General features: G+C 43.7%; 1 protein-coding gene across 2 annotated transcripts in view; it reads left to right on the forward strand.

Annotated features, from left to right (window-relative positions):
• stk17a (serine/threonine kinase 17a) overlaps positions 1-21,441 on the forward strand; it is a 24,450-nt gene extending 3,009 nt beyond the window's left edge. For both annotated transcript variants that reach the window (XM_073488711.1, XM_073488712.1), the window contains 6 exons: positions 9,438-9,650; positions 17,838-17,985; positions 18,864-18,990; positions 19,077-19,125; positions 19,378-19,557; positions 21,069-21,441. In XM_073488711.1, the coding sequence (XP_073344812.1) occupies positions 9,438-9,650; positions 17,838-17,985; positions 18,864-18,990; positions 19,077-19,125; positions 19,378-19,557; positions 21,069-21,441 (1,090 nt within the window). The remainder of the gene's footprint in view (positions 1-9,437; positions 9,651-17,837; positions 17,986-18,863; positions 18,991-19,076; positions 19,126-19,377; positions 19,558-21,068) is intronic.
• The last annotated feature ends 617 nt before the right edge of the window (positions 21,442-22,058 follow it).

Here is a 22,058-nt window from a genome sequence, read left to right on the forward strand (position 1 = left end):
TAGCCAAGCTGGTGGTGCAGTACAAAAAGCAACATGAAAAACACATTCACTGGCATTGAAGCTAGCTGGTTCTTTAGTATGATTCAAATGAGGCTTAACGTTCACACAGCTTCTCTTGACTGTGTCCAAGTATCACAGCATCAGTCAGATTTTTGCCCCGGACTGAGAGGAGCCACATTAGCATCATGCTAATGCCTGATTCAACAGGTGTGTGTGTGTGTAATAAACAGTAAAGCAACATCAAACATGGCAAAACTTGCAGCTCCCCAGTTTGACGTCAGTGCCGCAGACAGCTGGTGTGGATGGTCCAGTTACTGGCCCACTGAAACCTGACTGGATGTCCTATTTCACAGTTTGTGGGTTGGCAGGCACCCCAGACACCAGAGTGTGTGTGCACAAGCACTGAAACATGTTTTTCATAATATATGTGGGTCTGCCTTACTTTCATATGAACTCAGGCTTTGGTGATGTGTTCAACTGAAGGCTCATAGCTGGCGGATTACTGGCTGCAGCTGCTGTAGCAACAGCTTCACTCTCTTGTCTGAGTGGTAACACGGGGCTCCTTGAGAACAGACTGGACCCAAGTCAAACCAGACCAGTTTAGGATCTGGTCCATCTCAGGTGATTCTTTCCCCTTCAGTCAGTGTGCTGCTGGCTGTGGTCCTCAGCAGGGACATTGTTCTGGCTGTTAATCAGAGTAATAACAAATGAAGGGGATGCCATTCCTTGGTCGTACAACTTGTGTTTATAGCCCGGTGACTCTTGGCCACTGCGCTGGTTGATCCTTCTGAACTCAGCTGAGGAATTCCATTCATGAGGCCTTTTCAGATTAAAGCCTCGGCCTTAAACTTGGCTCAGTCTGCTCAGTGTGTTCTCAGGTTTTACCTGAACAAACATCATCAAACGTACAAAAAGAGATGAAGTGCCAGCTGGAACGTAGAGATCATTTATTTCTTCATGTATGATTCACCTGAAAGTGAAGTTGTTGTTTTTCTTTGGTAGCTTCTGTCACGTTATTCCAGTCTGTGGTGTCTCTGCTGGTGGTATTAACAGGTGTATAGACGGGCCTAAAACTGAAACGGGATTACGAAACAAGCATGCAGAACATTCTGTCTGTAGCACAGTGTTCTAGCACTGTGTTTGTTGATAAAGTGTGATGTGCACGGTGAGCAGTTTATGTGGATAGATGCTGCCCAGCTCACGTCACTCTGCCCGGCTGCCCTCCCATCACTCCTGCTCTGTGGGGAACCCCCTGTGTGTAGACTGAACCACAGGTTTACAGCTTCTCACAGGACAGGAGCATGATCAAGGTCCCAACAAGCCCTCAGTTTGTACGTACGTTGTGTATGTACAAACTGAGGGCTTGTTGGGACATTGATCATGCTCACCTCCTCTGATCAGTGAAGACATTTTCACCCTTCATTCTTACTGGAAAAGAAGGCATCAAGAGAAAGAGAGACAGACTGAATGGCAGGGTCAAAAAAAATGAAAGGGTTTGTAATTCTGAGATTTTACACTGACATCTGTGATTAAAACACATAAGTAACACAAGTTACAGTGTGTACAGTTGTAAACTCTACTGTCCGACCCACTCTAACTGGCTGCTTTGCACATTTGGGGGCTGAGGGAGGATGAGGATGGGGGAGTTAAGGTAATACCCTCTGTTAGGTCTCTACGGTGGGAGTCCCAGATGGCCGGCGGCCAAGCTCCTTTAGCGACTACGACAATGGTGAAGCTGTCATTGAATTCCATATGGTTAAGACCCAAAGCTTTTTCCACGAGGGGTCTTAGTGACAGAAATGGCCACTCTCTTATTAGCCCATATGGTCCTGGGCAGAGCTCTTAAGTGACTGCAGGGGGTGTCTCACTGAGCCCATCATCATGGCTGTGTTACAGTGAGTGGAGACTACAATCGCTGATTTCATTATTTTAGGTTTGGACTTATTCCATTTTAGATGAAAATAGTGACTAATATGTTGAGTTAAGCTCTTTCTAGCTAGGTGATTATTAATCAACTCTGAATGCTGCAGTCAAGTATGATAATGATAAGTGACAATACGAGGCCAGTGTTCAAAAACAATGCACGGCTTAGAGGTGAAATTATTGTTTCCCTTTGATCAATTAATCAGTTAATCCTTTCAGCCCACTGGTCATGCAGCACGAGCATTGGATTGACGACCTGCTACTTTGATACGTGTTGACATCTATTACAAGACGACAAGAGTAATAATGGAGCCTGAACCTACATTAAGCTGTGCCCAGGCCAGTCAGTCAGATACATTTGATGTGTTAACCTCCTTAAATTATTTTTGTACTGTGCCATCATCTCCTTTTCATGGCCCGGTTTAGTGGGTCCTCCTCTGTTCAAAGACGGTCGTTCCAGTTTAACATAGATGGATTCTTTTACTCCTCTTTCAAACCATCTGTCTTCTCTGGCCAAGATGTTTACATTGTCGTCCTCAAAGGGATGATTTTTCTCCTTCAGATGTCAGTGGTCAGCAGAGTCTTGACCTGACGAGTTGGCCCTCCTGTGTTGTGCCATTTGTTTATGGAGAGGTTGTTTTGTCTCCCCAATGTACAAATGTGTGCAGTCCTGGCTGGTGTCTTTCATGGGCTTGAGCTGTATAGTGTGTCTGTTGAGTACTGTCTGTGGTGAATCCAGGCTAACTGTAGGTCTAACCTACAGTCCCTGAGGTGTGACCGTCCCCTGGAGGAAGGACACAGTGTCAATCAGTTTTTGTTCCTACAGAACTGCGTCTCAGTCATCCTGCCTATGTGTTTGTGGCTTCGAGCCAATCTTGTTGTGCACATGGGGAATTTGTTGATGTCAGTGGGAGTGTTTGGCCCAGGGCCAGTGAAAAGCTCTATTACATTAAATGCATCCAGGGCTGCTGGCAGCTTGTCACAGAGGCCAGCCATGAAACTGCAAACAGCCTCCACCACCTACACGAGCAGGCCCAGGGATCCAGACATGGTTTTATAAAGCTGATGCACTGAAGCACAGATAGATAACATGCTTTAACCGGTGGAAACACGTTTCAAGCGCATGGGATACTTACCCCTCATCTAGACAACATGCCCTGTTTTTTGTTTTATCTTTCCACACTGTGCAACTGACATAATCTACTCCCCTCATTTGTTCGATGGAGACTGAGGACTTTATGGTACAGGAACGATGATGGCAGTCTTGAGGCAGAAGGTCTCCTGTGAGAATGAGATGTTAAAAATGTCAGTAATTACATCAGCTAGCTGATCGGCACATGTTTTTAGTACACGGCCACAGTTGTTATCAGGACCAGCAGCTTTACGCATATTCAGTCTCAGAAAAACAGAAAGTGTTCAGTTCCTCTGGAGGCAAATATCAAAGGAATCTGCACAGTGCACAGAAAGTTTAGCGGCTCCTTTGCTGCTCAACTCTTTAAAAGGCACGGACAAGATGGAACTGGTGCAGACAGACAATTCAGTGTTGTGTCAGCACTGTGACACAGCGATCGAGACACAGGGTTAGATTGTCCATCAATGATGAATTCAGTTCAAACTTTATTACAGACTCAGGGTCCAGATAGAAGACATGACATTCAAGATTAGCAAAGGCTTCCTATAGTCAACCACCATCGTATATATACTAGTCATACCATAATATGACATCAAGTGGAATTTACAAGGTCATGTTCATGTCATTGACGCAATATGAACTGCAATACCAAAAAATGTAGGATGCTGTGGAAAAAGTAAATAAAATGTTCCAAACAGGTGTTTTTATGAGCATTCAGCTTCTTCCACAGTCTTTAGTTACTCTTGTCCCAAGTTGTTTGAAACTTGTGGCTGACATTTCATTCATAATGAGCATGTATTTACAAAAATCAATGGAGTTGAAGGTGTGAAGGCATCTGTACATGATTAAGTTGCTTAAGACGGTTGAAGTGGGAAATATCTCTGCAGTTTAAATATTTACTCTTATAATCTCGCTCAATATAAGAACTAGTTTGTGTGTTGCAACTCCTTTAATGCATAACTCTTCTCTTGGTAATCACCTACTCTTTGTCTAGGCCATGTTGAACCTCTGAACCGCTGGTGCAACCTGCTGCAGCTGCCCATCAGATGCATTGTGTTCAGATCTTTTCAGTGCATTAAAGCACACTGAACACTCTGCTGCAGCAGCCTCCCAAAGCCAACTCTGCCTCCATCACACTACTCCTTTACAGCAATTGTAACCATGCCATCACCTCTGGCTCAGTTTGTGTGCACACACACATGTAAACACACAAGCACAAAAGCCATCTCTGTCAGGGTGTAGTCTGTGAATGAGGCTGCTGGCTTTGGAAATGTGCTGACGCTGCTTTAGAAAAGGCTGTGGTGGCCCAGTATGGTTTCCAAAGAGCAGGCCCGGACCATCTATCTGCTGTTCCCAGGCAGGACCACACCCACACCAAAACACACTGCTTCACTGCTTCCAGTGGGAGAGTGTGTCCTTAATGTTTCTGTGCCCTGTTAATGTTCTACACTCCAATACTACCAGGACTCAGTCTTTACAAGCTAAAACATTCCTAAAGTTTAATATTGCATCCCAGCTGTGTAAATTTGGGTTGCAGATGTGGAGAGGGGGGACAGTTTCCCAAGGCGTCTGTGTGAATGGAAAAGCCGGCAGCGTGGAACGGGAGTGTGTCGGTCTGATGGTGTTCACAGTCTGACAGCTAAACAGATCCTTCAGTCATCAAATGAGCGTACTGCTTGGTTCAGTTTGAACAAACAAAGGCGGAGAAATGGCGAGCCTTCGCTGCACGGATAATGCAGAGTCTCTGTGTGAAAAGGGCTATTGATGGCGTCTGACCCAGATGGATCGTCTGTCCTCATCCTCTCCTGTCTCCTCTGCATCCTTCTTCTATTCATTTTTCCTTCTTCTTTCTTAATTTAATTTCTGTTGCATAAAACTATTACTAAATCTCATTATTGTAGACTAAACTTTTTTTTTTAAGCCGGTCAGTATCGTCAGATCTGCCCCAACATCTGTTTGTGATCCAAGTTTGAATAAATGAAGGATTGACTAAATGAAAAGGAAATGCCACAGCCACTCAGTGCACAGAGAGGCCTCTGTGAGAGTCGGATGTGAGGAAGGCGTCATTGTAACATAAACGGCCTCCTTCAAAGTGTCCAGTGAAAGGAGAGTGCAGTGGGCCTTCACGGATTCTCCAATGTTTAGAGTTTGTTAAAAAAAAAAAAAAAAAATGTAGTCACTGATACTAATGTCTGCCCCGTCGCCAGAAGAAGTTTCTACAAACCACTGATGAATTCAGATTTGTATGTGTCATATCTACCATAGTGCCATTTGTACAAGACCTGTACTGTCACATTCAGATTACATGTATATAAGCATACTTTCATGCTGGGAGGCTGGGGATGGTGATGGTGATGGAGTTACAGGTGAGAGGCCAAGCCAGTGACCACAGTTCGAGACCGCGCTTCAACATTGTGAGGGTGAAACTACTAAATAACATCTATTCAGATCAGTTTGTGATCTCGGGATCTTCTGGAGACTTGGATCACAGCAGACGAGCTGTATGGAGCCATCTGACTTTCCATCAGCATGGGGGGAGGAGATGATGACTGGATTTTCATTTCTAGATGAACTTATCCTTTAATGTAGGAGCATGTAGCTCAGGGCTGGATCAGCCCCATGACTCTCACATGAGGCCCAGCTGAGGATGAAGCAGCCCGGCGTGGTGCTCCGGGCCCAGAGCTGCTCCTCGCGCTCTGTACCCTGATACAGGTTCTTTATTGCTGCCACACAGTCTTCTTCATTGTGTTTTGATCTCACAGCTGCTCTTCTTGCTCTCAGCTATAATTTCATTTAGAAAGGAATGAAATAGTCATCTCAGATGTCTGCTTTTGCGTTCTAACTTTGGATCATGTTTTAACCGCCCCTGTAGCAGTGTAGAGTGAATATAATACTCTTCTTTGTGAAAGTCTTAGAGACCTTCAACTTTTTGTTGGTTTATTTTTGAATCCAGTCACTCTGAACTCTTAATGTGTCCTGCTGGGTTTCATGGCATTCTGTGTTCTCTCAATAACTCCAAACATGTATCAGTTGGTGGATAATAGTAAAGGAAACAGATGAAGATTTTCTCCCAAAGCTGCAGTCTTGACTTGCAGTTATGGCGAGGTGCTAGGTGGTCATAACTTTTAAGCTCTGCTGCTAGCATGTAATTGATTTCTCCAATTTTATCAATCTCTAAGATAAGACAAAGATGGCAAGGCCAGGTACTGTCTGCTCCTTATACTACTCATGCTAGAGGAGTCATGATATTGATCCATAAGTCTGACCCTTTCCAGATATAATGTGATTGGAGACCCTGCTGGTCGATATATCATGGTCCAATGTACGTGTGTGTGTGTGTGTGTGTGTGTGTGTGTGTGTGTGTGTGTGTGTGTGTGTGTGTTGTGTATAGGGAAAATATCAAATCAACTCTGGATAACAACACATTTTAAACTCTAAGAGGCAGCATTCACCGGGCTGGATCCTGAAGTTGTGTAGCCAGCTAAGGTGTTTGACACATGTCAGTCCAATCAGGTTCTTACATTTGCTCTGAATCGCCACGACAACATTATTACCTTGACAATGTTATTTAGTTTACAGAGTTGAAGCTCTGATTTAGGGGTTGTAAGGAACTTGAAGTAGTTGAATATTGTGTGTTATGCTTAGCCTTAAAGTTGCAGGTGCAAACACTGAAAGTTCGTCTTAAAATGTTAATTGTTTGCATGTGAGGTGAAATCACACCTAGCCATCCCTTTATCTCCTCAAAAGTGTCATTTTTGTTATTAAACAGAAGAAGGAAATAGATCAGTGTGGAAAAATTAGAAATGCTCCTTCAGGTCTCAGCTGACTGGAGGGGGTGTGTCGTTGTGTGTGACTGACGCAGTAAACACACTCGTGTAGCCTTCATGTCATGTCAGTCAGTGTTAGACCCACACCAGCATTGAAACAGACCCAGGTGACATTAGCAGGGATGTTTACTGCTGTTTAATGTGCTGCAGCCGAGCAGCTCATTGAGGTGGCAGCTTGTCTCACACAGATCTCCTGCTGTTTATATGCATGCAGGAGGCTGGAGTCAGCGTGGACTGGAAAGGTGGAGTGCTTTAGTAGCACACTCACACTGCTCATGTCCAGCTCTTCATGTGGATTCCCAGCAAGAAGAGAAAGCTGCTGAGCTTGAATTTAAAGAGTAACCAATGAAAGCAGTTGAACTGTGTACAGAGGTCAGACAGAAGCTGATAGATTAACTGTAGAGGACGTCTGCTGTTGTCTACTGGAAGGAACACTCACAGAAGCCTGAAGGAATGAAAAGAGAAGGGCTGAACAAATGTTTTATTAAAATTTCACAAGATATTCTGTCCTGACAGACCTGAACTTTGATATAGTGGTAGAAATATGCATATTTATAATAGCACTAATACTGTACAATAACTGCCAGATTTCACACACAGTTTACCTTGAAACCAGTGAAACCACTGCAGCCCTAGTTTAGACCGTATGCAGTAGCTGGCCTGAATGGACAGCAACCAGTCCAGTCTTAATGGAACAATGGCTTTGTACCCTGCAGACCTCTAACTGGCCGCCTGCTGCGCTGCTCCACATTAAACTCTGGATGTTTAACAAGCCTAACATTCATTGACACTTAACTCTACCTCTCTTTGGTGGCTCATAGGCCTAGAAAACATCCATAATTGACAGATTAAGTTTCTTCTCTCTCTTACACCTGCTCTATTTATGTCTTTTGTAAGGAGGTTAGACCAGACTTAGTGCATCTCTGCTTTTCCCACCTTGTCAAACTGTAAAGAAAACACTTTTGCTGTAATCTTTATATCCCATCTACCTTTATATCAAGTCACAGAATGAATCGCAGCCACATGAAAAGAAGCAGGCCAAGCAGCTTTGGCGTGTCGCTGTCAGTGAGTCTTGGCTTTGGATCGGTCAGGTTCAGCCAGGGTGCTGCTGCTGATTATTGGAGCATGGACTGCCAACAGAAGCCGGAGGGAAGGCACGATGTGGGCTTGTCATCTCCATCACCAGCTGCATGTCAGAGGATTTCCCCTGGGCAGCACACACATGTGTGCACACACAGCGCTGTGGTCCTCACATGGGAGCAACTTCCAGCCTGGAATAGAACTGGGTCAGGCCAAACGCCTGCGATAGAGGGAGAGGGCAACACTGCCAACAACATCCACAGCCACGTCCACCAAATGTTTGACTGCTCCAAAACCCAGCACTTACGCCAGTACTGTACCCGTCTGTGTTTCACACTGATCCAGAGCCAAACTAACCTGGACAGCCGACTGAGGGGCCAAGAAACAATGTGTCAGACAGGTTGTAGACAAACAGCAGGTTAATGAAGCGTCTTCAGCAGATAACCAAGAATGAATGTAAACAATGTGTCTGTTATAAACATTTATTACAGTTTACAGACAAACCTAATGGTTCAACTTCCATTTGTGACCTCAGCACTTAACACGTTACTCTGTGATTGGTTCACCAGGGGTTCAAGGTGCCACATGCATCCAAAAATCTGTCAAGTGCAACTAAACTTTTTCGTCAGTTGCAGGAAATGTAGCTGGTCTGATTTTTCATATATATATATATACATATATATATATTTAATGTAGCCTATTATTTTGGAGGTTGTCACAATTTATTTTTTGTCCACGCTGTTTAATTACAATCATTTACATAATATGTTGAGAAATGAAATGAAAATGTATTACTGGGTGCACCTACATTATGTGCTGGTGCACCAGTGCAACCAGTGTAAAAAGTTAAGCCATGATTTGATTTATGATTTTCTGTATTTCAGTCTGGATCAGTTTGTTAATTCTTAATAATTAAAGTCAAGGTTAATGTATTTGTCATTCTGCAACACAGGGTTGTACGACAAAATCTAAGTTGTGGTTGGTTTGTGCTAGACAAGAAAACCTATTCTTTATGGTGGAGAGGATGAGTTCAGGAGTCTCACAGTCTGGGGAGTGAAGCTGCTGGTGATGGTGGTTTGGCAGCAGCTGACTCTTTTGTCAGATGGTGGCTGGGTGGGTGTTGTCTTTTAGTATCTTTGGGCTCTGTGAAGACGTCTCACTTCACTGATGTCACTGATGCTCTGTAGATGGTACCAGTAATGTTCGGGTGGTTTTAATCACCCGCTGTTGAGCCTTCCTGTCCTGGGCTGTGATGGACGTCACGTCTCATGAGGTCAGCTGACCAACCAGAGAACAGAATTCTGACGACAGATCTCTGGTGTCTCTATGAGAAGGAACAGCGTGTAATTTTGTTGACATTAGATGGGATTAAATGTCAATCTGTGCTGTTCGCTGCGGTACCTGTTAGCACGGTTACATCCTTACCCAAACATGGCCTCCGTGCGTACAGTACTCATGTATTTCTTGTCTTGCAGGGGGAAGTTTGCTGTGGTCAGGAAGTGTGTCGAGAAATGCTCAGGCCAAGAGTACGCTGCAAAGTTCATGAGGAAGAGACGGAAAGGCCAAGACTGCCGGACGGAGATCATCCATGAAATCGCAGTGCTCGAGTTGGCCACAGCCAGCCGGCGGGTGGTCAACCTCCACCAGGTCTATGAGATGGCTTCTGAGATGGTGCTGGTCCTGGAGTTGTGAGTATCCAACCTGCACAGCACGCCAAAACACTCACGGAAGCCTGAAATATGAACACCTGCCAAAATTTCAACCTAAATTCCTTATGATGGGCTTTGGATCGTCTGGATAAACACAAAAGCTGGTTAACTATAAGTGCATGTTCCTATACAGCCATTAAGGTATTCACATGAACAGTTTTTAATTACAAGCAGATCAAGAGAACTGTGAGCGGAGTTCTTATAACGGCTGGAGAGGAGACGATAAGTTTTCTGTTGGTTGTATTTATTGGTAGCTGTCCGTTTTGTTGCTGAGTTGTAGTTAAGTCTTATATTTTTACAGTGTCCAGGGCTGTTCCTTAGAATATGGGCCTTAAGTGTTTGTTTGACTACTCTGAGATTTGGTTTGCCTGTGACTAAACATAGAAAACCCACAGGACATGAACACAGTGATGTTCTCAGAGGAGAAGTGTGAGAGGGGATGTTTTAGTCCTGCAGAGCTCCAGGCCACACTTTAATGCTCCAGCAAACACTAGCTATTCCAACAATGTGCCTCGCCTGTGTCCTTTTGTATATATACACACACACACACACACACATCCACACACACGCAGTCTTGTAAAATATGGTGGATGGGGTTTCCTGTGGGTCAGACTGACAGCAGTTTGATGTGTTAAATCCATCAGTAACACTGAATAATGACCAAGTGGAGCACAGCTCAATGTGACCCAGTGTGTCGCACACACACACACACACACACACACACACACATGATCCTGTATGGTGTTGACTACAGTAGCCGCACCAGTTGTCGATGATCTCATCTCTCTGGTCATGCCTGGACCATGCTTGACCTGGTTCCCATAGTGTGTGTGTGTGTGTGTGTGTGTGTGTGTGTGTGTGTGTGTGTGTGTGTGTGTGTGTGTGTGTGTGTGTGCGTGTACATGTGCATCAGTTTATGGCACGCTTGGCTGAGAGAAGGTCTCTTTCACTTCCTCTCACCCTTCACATTCCATATTGGATTTTGCCTGCATCCCTCACCATGGTGACACACACACACACATACAAACATATTAGATGTTATTGACACGCTCTGAATCAGCTGTCGTCTGTGGTTTCTGTGACACTGTAGTGCAGTGTCCTACAAGCCTGTTAACATTACCTTGTTGTGCTGGACACCCTTCACTTCTGCTCTGTTGGTTGGATGAAACAAACAACTTAAAGATGTTATCTTAGGCTCTGATGAAGGGTCATGAACATTATTCACTATTTTCTGACAGTTTATTGAAAAAATGATTCCCAGATTGATTTAAAAATCATTTTTTACTGTAACCACACTCTTTGTTTATCAGATTTAAAGGGGCAGTATGTAGTTTTGGAAAAGAAATTCAAACTCGGAAAGGTAATATTTACAATATGAATAAGGTAATGATAAAATGTATTTATTTGAAATATTTATTTGATTTTATGAATAAACAAGCTGTTCGCAGAGGAAAAAAAGGTCCCAGAACACTGTTTGAAGTGAGAAAGGTGGCAGGGTCTGCCACATATAAACAGTAAATCAGTATGAAATTGTTTTGTTTATTCAGTTTTTTCCGTCGTGGGGTAATCAATGAATGCACATTTTTCGTATCTGATTAAATTTCTTTCCCAAAACTACACAGTGCTGCTTTAATTATTTCAACTTTATTTCTTTAATCATGTTTTTTGTCAGTTTGGCAAAGTGGACACCTTTATACCATTATTGTATTATTAATACTGGAGAAGAGGCCAGGTGCAAAAGGTGCAAATCAGAGTTGCAGCAAATTCCCAAAGCTTGTTGTTGCAGTTAAGTATGAAACACAGCTGTGAAGTTTCATCCACTGACCCAAAATCAGAAGCTGCTCCACATTTTGTGTTTGTAGCAGGATGTTAACTTTGAACTGATGATCACAGTCACTTTAAATTGTCGGTGGAAGAAATGAGACTTTTACTGGTGGAACCAGTGACGCTCTAAATAGCTCCTCCCACTTCACAGCACAATTAACTTTTCCAAGTAACAGCAAACTTCAACAGTCAGCTGTGTGACTCCACTCTGTCTGCTTGCAGTGAGACATGAAGAGAGGGCAGAGGCTGCAGTGTTGTAGGATTGTAGTTTTTTACAGGATTATGTGCTGTCAGCAGCACATGCCATACAGTGCAATCTGTCCTGTTAAGGAGATCCCATAAATGCTCCTTTAAATGCTCCAGTCAACCCAATCCTCCCCCACCTCAGTCGATAATCCCAATCCCAGCCATTGTTCATAAAAAGGATAATCCCTGAATTAACTGCTGGCCTGAACCAGGATAGTGCTCCTTTTCAGGGACACACACAATCGACAGGCCCATACTCTCGTGCACACACGCACATACATGCACAGACCAAGCCATAGTAACACAGGAAGAAGCCACAGTTTGGCTGTGTTTGAAAAGTTTGAAAAAGCTCCTCAAATGAAGGAATAACCAGAAGTGATTTAAAGTGATGATCATTGTAATCAAGCAGTAAGACAACAAACGGTACATAATTCATACAGGAGGTGTGGCAGAGAGTATCAGCCTGCCTCGGTAATTACTTCTATCATCATGTTCTTCTTCTTCTTTTCATTTCTGATCAAAAAGATACACTTTAAAATGTGACACAGCTGCCTCTCTTTGTCTGTAGTCACTGGGTAGTCTTGCTCTCCCGCCCACAGCTGATACTGTTGACCACGATACTTTAATTGGGCATCTTACAGCCATTGGGTTTTCCTGAACAGGCAGTTGGGTGGTTTGCAAACTGCCTCTCAGAAAGAGCCCAGGCTGTTCAGTTGGAGGGTACTGCCTTTGAGGTACTGCAGGTCCACAAGGGGGTTCCACAAGGCTCAGTCCTGGGCCTTTTATTAATTACTTTGTAAATAAATTGCCTTGGACAGAACTTTCCTTATTCCTAACTTAACATTTCATTTTTATGCTGATGATACAGTCATTTACTGCTTTGCACCTACTCCTGCAAAGGCTTTTGCGTACTCTCAGCATGTATTTGATAGAGTACAAGAACAACTTTGTCAAATTCAGCTCATCCTAAATGCAGATAAAACAAAACGTATGTTCTTCAAAAACAAGATCTGCATTGTCTGAGACAAACAACAAATTGAGCTAGCATCTACGTTTAAACACCTGGGGATTTTAATCGACCACTTGGCTTTTTTAAGTCACATATCCAGCACATAACAAAAGGTTGTCTGTGTGCAAAATGTTTTATCTGATTATTTGAGTGTGATTTTTCTGTTAATTTGCTGTTTTAACTCTGTGTTGTTGCCATTCGTGGCCAGGTCTCCCTTGTAAAAGAGATCTGTGATCTCAGGGACTAACCTGGTTAAATAAAGTCCAAATAAAAAGATAAAATGAATAAGAACATCAAATCATTGCTCACCTGATCTGGCAGAAATAGTTAGTGTCATTCATTGCCTTCGCACTCGTGCTTTGTGTAATGTGTGCCTGCTTGGTACAAGCAAGGATGTTACAGTAAACCTAGACACAGAGCTGGAGGCGTTCATTCCTATGAAAGCCTGGTGCTCTTCATGGGCACTTGGATACGAGCACATCAATGCAGTTATTGTTAAAATCTTTTCTCCCAGGGTGAATTCACTCTAAGTTGCCCTGAATGTCATCACACATGCTCACATACAGCATATGACAGTGTGTACAGTCATCAGTCTGTGATAGTGTGTGTGAGTTGTTTGAGATGGAAAATAAAGACAGTTCAGGTCTGTGATATGATGATGATGACATGACTCAGATGACCAAGAGTGTCACATGGAAGCACCTCCTGTGTGAGTGTAAGAGCTGGTGGCTGCAGCGTTCACTCCTTCTAACCCCCTCTTTATCTTCCTCTGTGCTTTTTTTCATAGCAGAGGGAAATAGAGCAGAATGCTTTCATTCTTTTTGGGAGGGATGTTGACAACATTCTCCTTTTTTTTCACCCCTCTCCATCTTTTATTCAGCCGACAGCTGACAGATATTTCGGGCAGTGGGGCAAGTGGCGATGACGGAGGATTGCAGGATAAGTGGAAGGAGGAGGGGGCAGATATTCTACGAATGAAGGTCAACCTCACATAGAAAGCTATTCATGCCATGATGGGGTGGGGGGGTGGGGGGGTATTAGAGTGGAAAAGAGGCAAAGAGGCCAAAGTTTTATTTAATGCTGGATGGGAGAGAAAGAGAGAAGGAGATGAAGAGTGAGGAGGGAGGAGGCAAAAACAGTGTAAATGAGAGGGTGATGGAGAGAACGGTTAGAGAGAGAGAGGAGGCCGTCCACACAGAATGAATGAGAGCGACACACAGCTCCGTGGCCTCATTGCTGGCTGAGCTCCAGCCCAGAGTTCATTATGTCAGTTGAGCCGCACGAGCGCACGTGACCAGCCAAAGCATGGCCGCTCGCCCGGAGAGAGAGTCATACAGTGAAACAAACACGGGAATGGCTGGATGCTGTATATGGACCTGATATATTCACACTGACTGACCGTAGCTGTACAGATTCTGTTATTGACTCCTGTCTTCATTTATTCTGGCCATCGAATCTGTGCGTGGGTTTAAAGGAACAGTTCACCCAAAAAGTAAAATCTAGTCATCATCTCCTTCAGTTGTTTAGGAGAGTGCTGCAACACTGTTTTGCTGTGAAGCTCCAGAAATGTTGGACTATGAAACATCACCTGACTTTCTATCAGCATGGAGCGAGGAGATGATGCCTGAGTTTTACTTTTTGGTTGAACTGTTCCTTTAAGTTTTTCAAGCCATTGAATCTGTGCTTGAGTTTAAGTAGGTGCAGTAACCTGTAAGATAGGTGATCAGATAGCTAATATTAATCATCTTGTTATTGATTTAATCTCAGTGTATTTGACACACTCTGAGCTGCAGGTGCTTCTATTTAAACGTGTTAGGATATGATGGCAGCAGACCAAGACCTTTATTATTAATGAAAGTTAATTACGTTTTCCAAAAACCTTGTTTTTGTAATAACCACCGAAGCACAATAGAGACTACAATGTAAATATAGAATGTTTAATGAAATGCTCACATTGCATATTTATAAATAAATAAAGTTGAGAAAAGGTCTTCAGCATTGAATCCTGGTTAGTTCCTGTGTCTCTGGGCAACACGAGTCTCAGAGATCATGTGTGGGGGTTTTGTCAGTCGGGGCACACAGTTCATTTTTGCCCCGGAGCCCCATAGCAGGTTCATTTGACCCTAAACGTAGTAAATGGTGATGTCAGATTTCAGGCATTTGGGAGAATGTGGGTTCATCACCAACACGTTTCTGTGTCTGTGCAGTAAATGGAGCCCCCAGCGTGTGGGAAAGTCCAGTTTGCTGGACATGAATACATGATGAGGGCAGGATGGAGGGCTGACCTCACTCTGACTTTATCGTCCCCCTCTCTCTGTCACGCACATTCGTCTCTTTGTCCCTGCTGCCCTGTGGAGAGGCTCTCCTCCTCTGGTTTCTTTCTGCCGCTGCGTCTCTTCATCCCTCACTGCGATGGAAGAGTTTCATTTCTCACACACTGGGCCCCCTCAGTGTGTGTCGTATGTGTTAGTGTTGATGGTGTGTAAACTGGAGCAGGTCAGATATGAAGCTGGTTATTTAGGTCAGCTGACGTTCATGTTTTGATCTGTTTAGTTTTTTTTTCCATTGTAACGGGCGGCTGATCAAAGCTGAATTGATCCATTCCCACAGCGCTGCGCTGACACTGATTTCATTAATGACATTAGCAACTCGCCAATCAAACTCTGACTGCTCTCTGGCCTCATGGACCACCGACAGGCTGCCAGACTGCTTCTGTTTGGGATGGTATCAATGGAAAACTTTCTTCAGGGTGTGTGAACGTTGATTCGGGGCAGCCTGTTGTTACCATGAAAGCTCTGTTTCTTTATCTTTTCTTCCTCTGCTTTAAACTGTCGTCACATGAACATCAGTGCATTCAATCTCACAGAAACGTGTCCTGGAACTCCTGCCTGAGGATCTGAGGCTCGGAGAATTAGTAACATCATTGAAATCACACCTCAAAACTTTATTAAACATTTGGCCTTTGTCAAAAACCACACAACCTTTCTCTCCACTGTGGTGACCTGGAAGAGGGCAGGCCACACAAGGTAATTAGCAGTAAAACAGAAAACTGTCAGAGTGAAGAGGTATCACATATGACAGAAACACAGATATAAGGAGATAGTAAAACAGAGGAGGGCAATGATCCAGAGGAGCCCGGGGTACGACGATCCAGATCTGTCAACATGAGTGTGTTGTTGTGTATCAAAGCATCCAAAGGCGAGCGAGGGCAGTCGGAGTGTTTAATTGTTTGTCAGACTGGATTATTTTCTGTCTGATCCTCTGAAGAATGAACATTCATACCAACAGTTTAATGCACGTGTAGGAAGGAGCCATGACTGCAGGTGTGTGTGTGTGTGTGTAATGGTGTCACGGGTTAGAAACCAATCACTGCTCACACACAGGCCCTCAGCTGACCTAATTATTAATCATAGTCCTCCTCTTCTTGCGCTCTCTGGTTTCAGGCACGTTCTCATTAAAGCAACAGGGCGTCTACACACAACAACGCTGACTTACTTCACATCTGTCTGCAATCTTTAGCTTAACTCAATTAAAGGTTCAACAGTGATGCTGTTTTTAATCTATAAGATAACCTTATTTAACAAGCTACACTGATTGAAGTCTCTCTCGTGTGTGTGTAATACACAAAAACATAAACATTTTGAAATTCACAGACGTGGCATTTAACGATGTATTTTATGTCGCAGAACAGAACGTGAAAATCTCTGAAGCTTGTGTTCAGCGCAGACCTTATTTCAGATATCTAACCAAAAAAACCAACAAGGACAGACACTCGTGTTGCTCATGATGTCAGACCGCTGCAGCTGGCAGAGCAACACACTGTACACCACAGAGACACACATGTCATCACTGCTACGTGCTGCTTTACATGACAACTCTTAAATGAGCTGTGAAATCCTGGCTCACTGCACCTGAGCCTTCTTCTACTCTCAGGTGCGTCTGAACTTTTCTTAAAGGTGCAACAATGGTGAGACGCAGGTAACAGAAAACATATTGTGTGTCCCTTGTTGATAAAACAGTTTGACCGGTTATGGATGAACTTGGTGAGTACCGTGTTGTAACAGAGCAGCATAATCCTTCAGGGAAAGTTTGACCTGACTGAACTGAGCACCTCCTGTACTGCGTCAGGTCAAAGCTCCACACTGTTTTCCACTGTTTTTATTCTCTTCAGTTGGGTTAAAGGCCTTCTTCTTTCACCTTGAGAAACCAAAACACACCCGCCCGCCCCGCCTCTTCCTCCGCCTCCCCACCTTCCTCTGAGATAAAGCCTACTTCAGCAGCACCCTGAGGGGACGCCTTGTCTATTCCTGACTGCCCTCGCTTTTTCTTTCCAATCATGCGCCCGGTCTAATTGAGTTTATCCATGAGAGTTTATGTCGGGTCAGGAAATGAAAGGCACTTTAAGGAGGGCAGTAGTGTGAGTCTCTCTGATCGGTTCAGATGTTTTTTTTATTTATTTAGTTTGTTTTATAATCACAAGCCTGTTTGTGATGCGAGAGCTGGAGAGGAAGTGATCAACAGTGCCAGCGGCCTCGTTCAACGCAAGCTCATAATTAGTTAACTATATTTGGAGGTGTTCTACTATTTCTGCTGCCTCCTCCAGCAAGTCTTAACACACACACACACACACACACACACTCACACACACACATGCACACACACACACACTCACATGCATTTATAGTTTGGGGCTCGTGGGATTGTCCATATAAAGCCTGACGTAGGACGAGTCTCATGATGATTGTGGTGAGCCTGTGGATGAAGTGGGAATACAGACTGTAGTTTGGGTTTCCTGCGGTGCTACTGTTTCCTCCCACAGTCCAAACACAGGCTGCAAATTACACATTTATGTGTTCGCCTGTGTCTGTGCGTGTGCGAGACAAGCGACCTGTAGCACGTGGCCCTCCTCAGTGCATGCTGGGAAAGGCTGCAGCTGACCGAATTTTCACTTTTGGGTGAACTTTTCCTCAAATCGGAGGAAATGAACACATATCTGCACAGCTGACTGATCTACAATGTTTTTACACAACAATGTTCCAATTGTAGTCTGATGTCCTCTCTTTGTATCCGTGTGTGTGCATGCGCAGTGCGGCTGGAGGTGAGATCTTCAACCAGTGTGTGTCCGATCGGGAGGACGAGGCCTTCAGCGAGGAGGACGTGAAGAGGCTGATGAGGCAGATCCTGGAGGGAGTCTCCTTCCTCCACCAGAACAACGTGGTCCACCTTGACCTGAAGGTCAGTGGACACACACACACACACACACACACACACGCACACACACACACACACACACACACACACGATCCTCTGTTACTTTATCTTGACTTTATTGTATAGTCCAGTCTTATTTTTATTGCATATCAGTGACATTAAAATATGAATATTAACAGCTAATACGTGACAGCCAGTACTGTGTATGTCTTAGCCAACACATGATAGGTCCTGTCATGTTTTTTCACTATTAAATATTACTCACAGTAAATATGACTCTTAATGGGAACAGTGATTCTGAGTGTCACCACTGATTTCCCAAATGAGTTTTATTTGGATTCACAAGGTTCTGATTGATTAGATTTTATTTGATCCAGTTGGATTGAATATTGATGCAGTGGAGGATATTTCAGTTCCAGAGACAGCTCTTCTTGGATATGAAAGAAATTCTGAGAGGACTAATGATGTAAATTGTACAAGGAACCCTCTGTCACATTATCAAAAATATTAATGTTCACATTAATACTTTAATTAAACAGTTATCTGACCATAAGGATAATGGATAATGTTCTGATTTTAGCATCTAATTATTAAAACTTCTGTAATGACAGAACATGAGTAATGACGGATGTATTTGAACAAAGGGTCAGCTGTAAGTCTTGCTGTAGAGGTTTACTATACATCACAACAGCAACTCACAGCAGCCACAGAACAACAAAAACAGAGTGAATCATGAAATGAAAGTGGAGTGCACTTCCTATGATTTCATTTATCAGTAATAAAACAGCTGATATGAATACAGACAGACTGATACATATATACTGATACAGATACATAAAGGAGAGAATATATCAAGGTGGTTTCCTGTCTGACACTTAACGTGTGCTGTGATGTCCCGTCAGCCTCAGAACATCCTGCTGACCAGCTGCTCTCCTCTGGGGGACATCAAGATCGTGGACTTTGGTCTGTCCAGGATGGTCAGCAGCCATCAGGAGCTCAGAGAGATTATGGGAACTCCAGAGTACGTCGGTGAGTCGGTGCTGATCTTCACTACACCACCTGACGCTCATATTTTATTCTGAATAATAACTAACAACATTGTGTTCATTTTTCAGCTCCGGAGATTTTAAATTATGAGCCCATCAGCACAGCGACAGACATGTGGTAAGAACACTCCTCTGTTTTATTCTGTAGATATTTCAAACTATGAATCTCAACCTACTGCTGACACTCAGGATCAGCAGGGTGTGTAGCAGTCCATCATTTAGTTTAGATATGTCAGTCCGGACCCACTGAATGAACTAGAGCCATGTGACTAGCATGGCTAAAACTGACCACCATTAGAGAATTAGAGCGATGCAGTGATCACATAAACATTTGTGCCCTAACCCTTCAATGGTGCATTTGTGTGTTCAGGAGTATCGGCGTCTTGGCCTACGTGATGCTGACAGGAATCTCTCCGTTCCTGGGCGAGGACAAGCAGGAGACGTTTCTCAACATCTCCCAGCTCAACGTGAGCTACAGCGAGGAGGAGCTGCAGCAGCTGGACCCGGCCGCCCTGTCCTTCATCCAGATGCTGCTCCGCAAACTGCCACAGTCAGTCCACAAGACACATGCACTCATCTGCTACTCTGTTCCACTGTTCAGAGAACCAGCAGGCACACACTGACCATTTTTCACTTTACCAACACAAAGTGGAACCAGTGGCATTCATTAATGGAATAGAAGTAAACCCATTCAGCCTGTGATGTGTTCAGTTCAGAGACAGAGATGACGGCGTTTCAATCAAATCTTTAGTTTTTTCTTGGTTACAATGACATTTTTTATATTATATTAATATAAATCAGTAATAACATTTTCTGTTTCTCTGTATTGTGTCGTTTCACTCTGTTGTTGGATTGTGGTACAGTTTTACATTCATAGCTACCTGGGTGGTCAGTCTGACATAAACCAGAGGTCATCAGAGCTGCAGATAAAATCATGACTTCATGAACATGAAATCATCAGACAAATAAACAAATGTACAAGTTTAAAGAGAGCAGCTGTGCTGTGGTGTGATACTAACACTAAAATGAGCGATGATGGAAAAAGCTGATAGTACAGCCGATAGTATCTGTTACCATCTGAAGACACACTTTATATTTATACTGGTCAAACAGACAAACAACTGCTTTATAAGTGTGGCAGCTGCTGTATTAACTCTGCCTAATAAAATCAAAGATCTACCTTATGTTTACTTTGAACACACATGAGGCCCCTTTGGCTTTTATAGAAATTAAATGAAATTGTGAGACATTTTCAAAAGTTTTTCTTTTCCTTACGCTCCAAAGAAGAGGGCCTCATGACCCCCTGTGATGTGTTGGTGACGCCTAGTGGGCGGCTGGGCACTTGTGTTGGGAGGATGAGATCAGTATTGAATTTCACAGATGCTGAGGTTATCATGCATGCATTAGTGTCCTCACATTGGATTACCTCAATGTCCAGTTAGAATGATAGCTCCACCTTTTTCTTGCCAAATTGTGTAATTCTAAGAGTCGTCGAGTTCAGAGAAACGTTATAAACTTTGTAAAATGGCTATGACAAATTCCAAATCATTGGTGCCTTCTTGTAAATTCACCATAAATCAAAACATGAAGTTGTTTGTCTCCTTGTAAAAAGTGTCAGTTTGTGTCTGCATAGCTGTACCAGCCTGTCTGCTTCTGTGTCTAAAGTGCATCTTACCTGCCACATGTCACATTTTACAAATACACTAAACAGTAACCACTATAGGCTACTTCTTGGAGAAAGTCCCCAGACTCCCTTAAAAAATGTCTCAATTTAGTGAGTTGTTGAGTTAGGAGAAACTTTATAAACTTTGTGAAACGCTGTCTCTGACTAATTCTTCATATTTTGGGCCTTCTTGTAAATTCAGCAAATGTTCTACATGAACTTCTTTCTGTCTTTGTGTGAAAACATCATGTCTGTTTGTCCCAGTGATGGACGGGTTTATTTGCATATAGAGCAGGAAGTGACTTCTGATCACAAGTGGTCACTGAGACGCAGGTTAATGTAGTGTGTGTGTGTGTGTGTGTGTGTGTGTGTGTGTGTGTGTGTGTGTGTGTGTGCAGGGATCGGGCCACAGCAGAGCAGTGCCTCAAACACCCCTGGCTTCAGTCCTCAGAGCCTCAGGAAACCCAGACGGTAGAGGACATCCTCCCAGTGGAGGACCAGGAGGCATCCAGCTCCAGCAGCAGCTCCACCAGCAGCCCTGAACCTCCCAGCAGCACGACCACAGCTGAGGAGGAGGAAGAGGAGGAGGGGGAAGGCCCGGTGACGGAGGAGCTGATAGTCATGGCTGCCTACACCTTGGGGCAGTGCCGCCAGTCCTCCACCTCAGAGAAGGAGGCGCTGGTGGCTGAGCAGAAGGCTATCTCCAAACGCTTCAAGTTTGAGGAGCCTTTCAGCGCCCTGCAGGAGGTCCCAGGAGAGTTCATCTACTGACCACACCCACCAGGACCAGTTAGTGTTGTCATGGTAACAAACATAGACCTTCTGATTATCCTGTATGTGTATAATCAGACGCTGTTTCACAGTCAATCTGATATTATTTAAGCAGTTGGGTTTTAAGTGCTTTTTTTCAGGTACCCACTTACATTTTCTCCCATAATGCATCACTTTGGTTGACACCCACCCAGCCCAGCTCCTTTAGCAGTTACAGCAGGTTCATGTCTCTTGTATTTCACTTGGTTTGCTGGTGTATTCTTCTCAGCCCTCTGCCACACGTAGACAGTGTGACACACTGACATCTATCCTGACCATCCACACCAACTGTTGGTGTTGAAGAGTGACGTCTTCTTTCTAGAGGCAGAGAGAAAGAGGCTGTAGACAAAGATCCACTTCCATGCCACGGCTGCTGTCAAAATCATGACATGTAATCTGAGTATTTTTCTGAACGGGATTCACATTTAGTGAATTTACACATTGTGTGCGATGTAAATATATAAATAAACGTATAAATGCATAAAAAGTTCAAAACATTGATTGAGATTTAACTTTTGACCTTGAGGACAGCAGTTGACTTAATCTCACCACAGCTTTCGATCACCTCACACAAGCTT

The sequence above is a fragment of the Pagrus major genome, chromosome 19 (assembly GCF_040436345.1).
Source record: "Pagrus major chromosome 19, Pma_NU_1.0".
Classification (NCBI taxonomy): domain Eukaryota; kingdom Metazoa; phylum Chordata; class Actinopteri; order Spariformes; family Sparidae; genus Pagrus; species Pagrus major.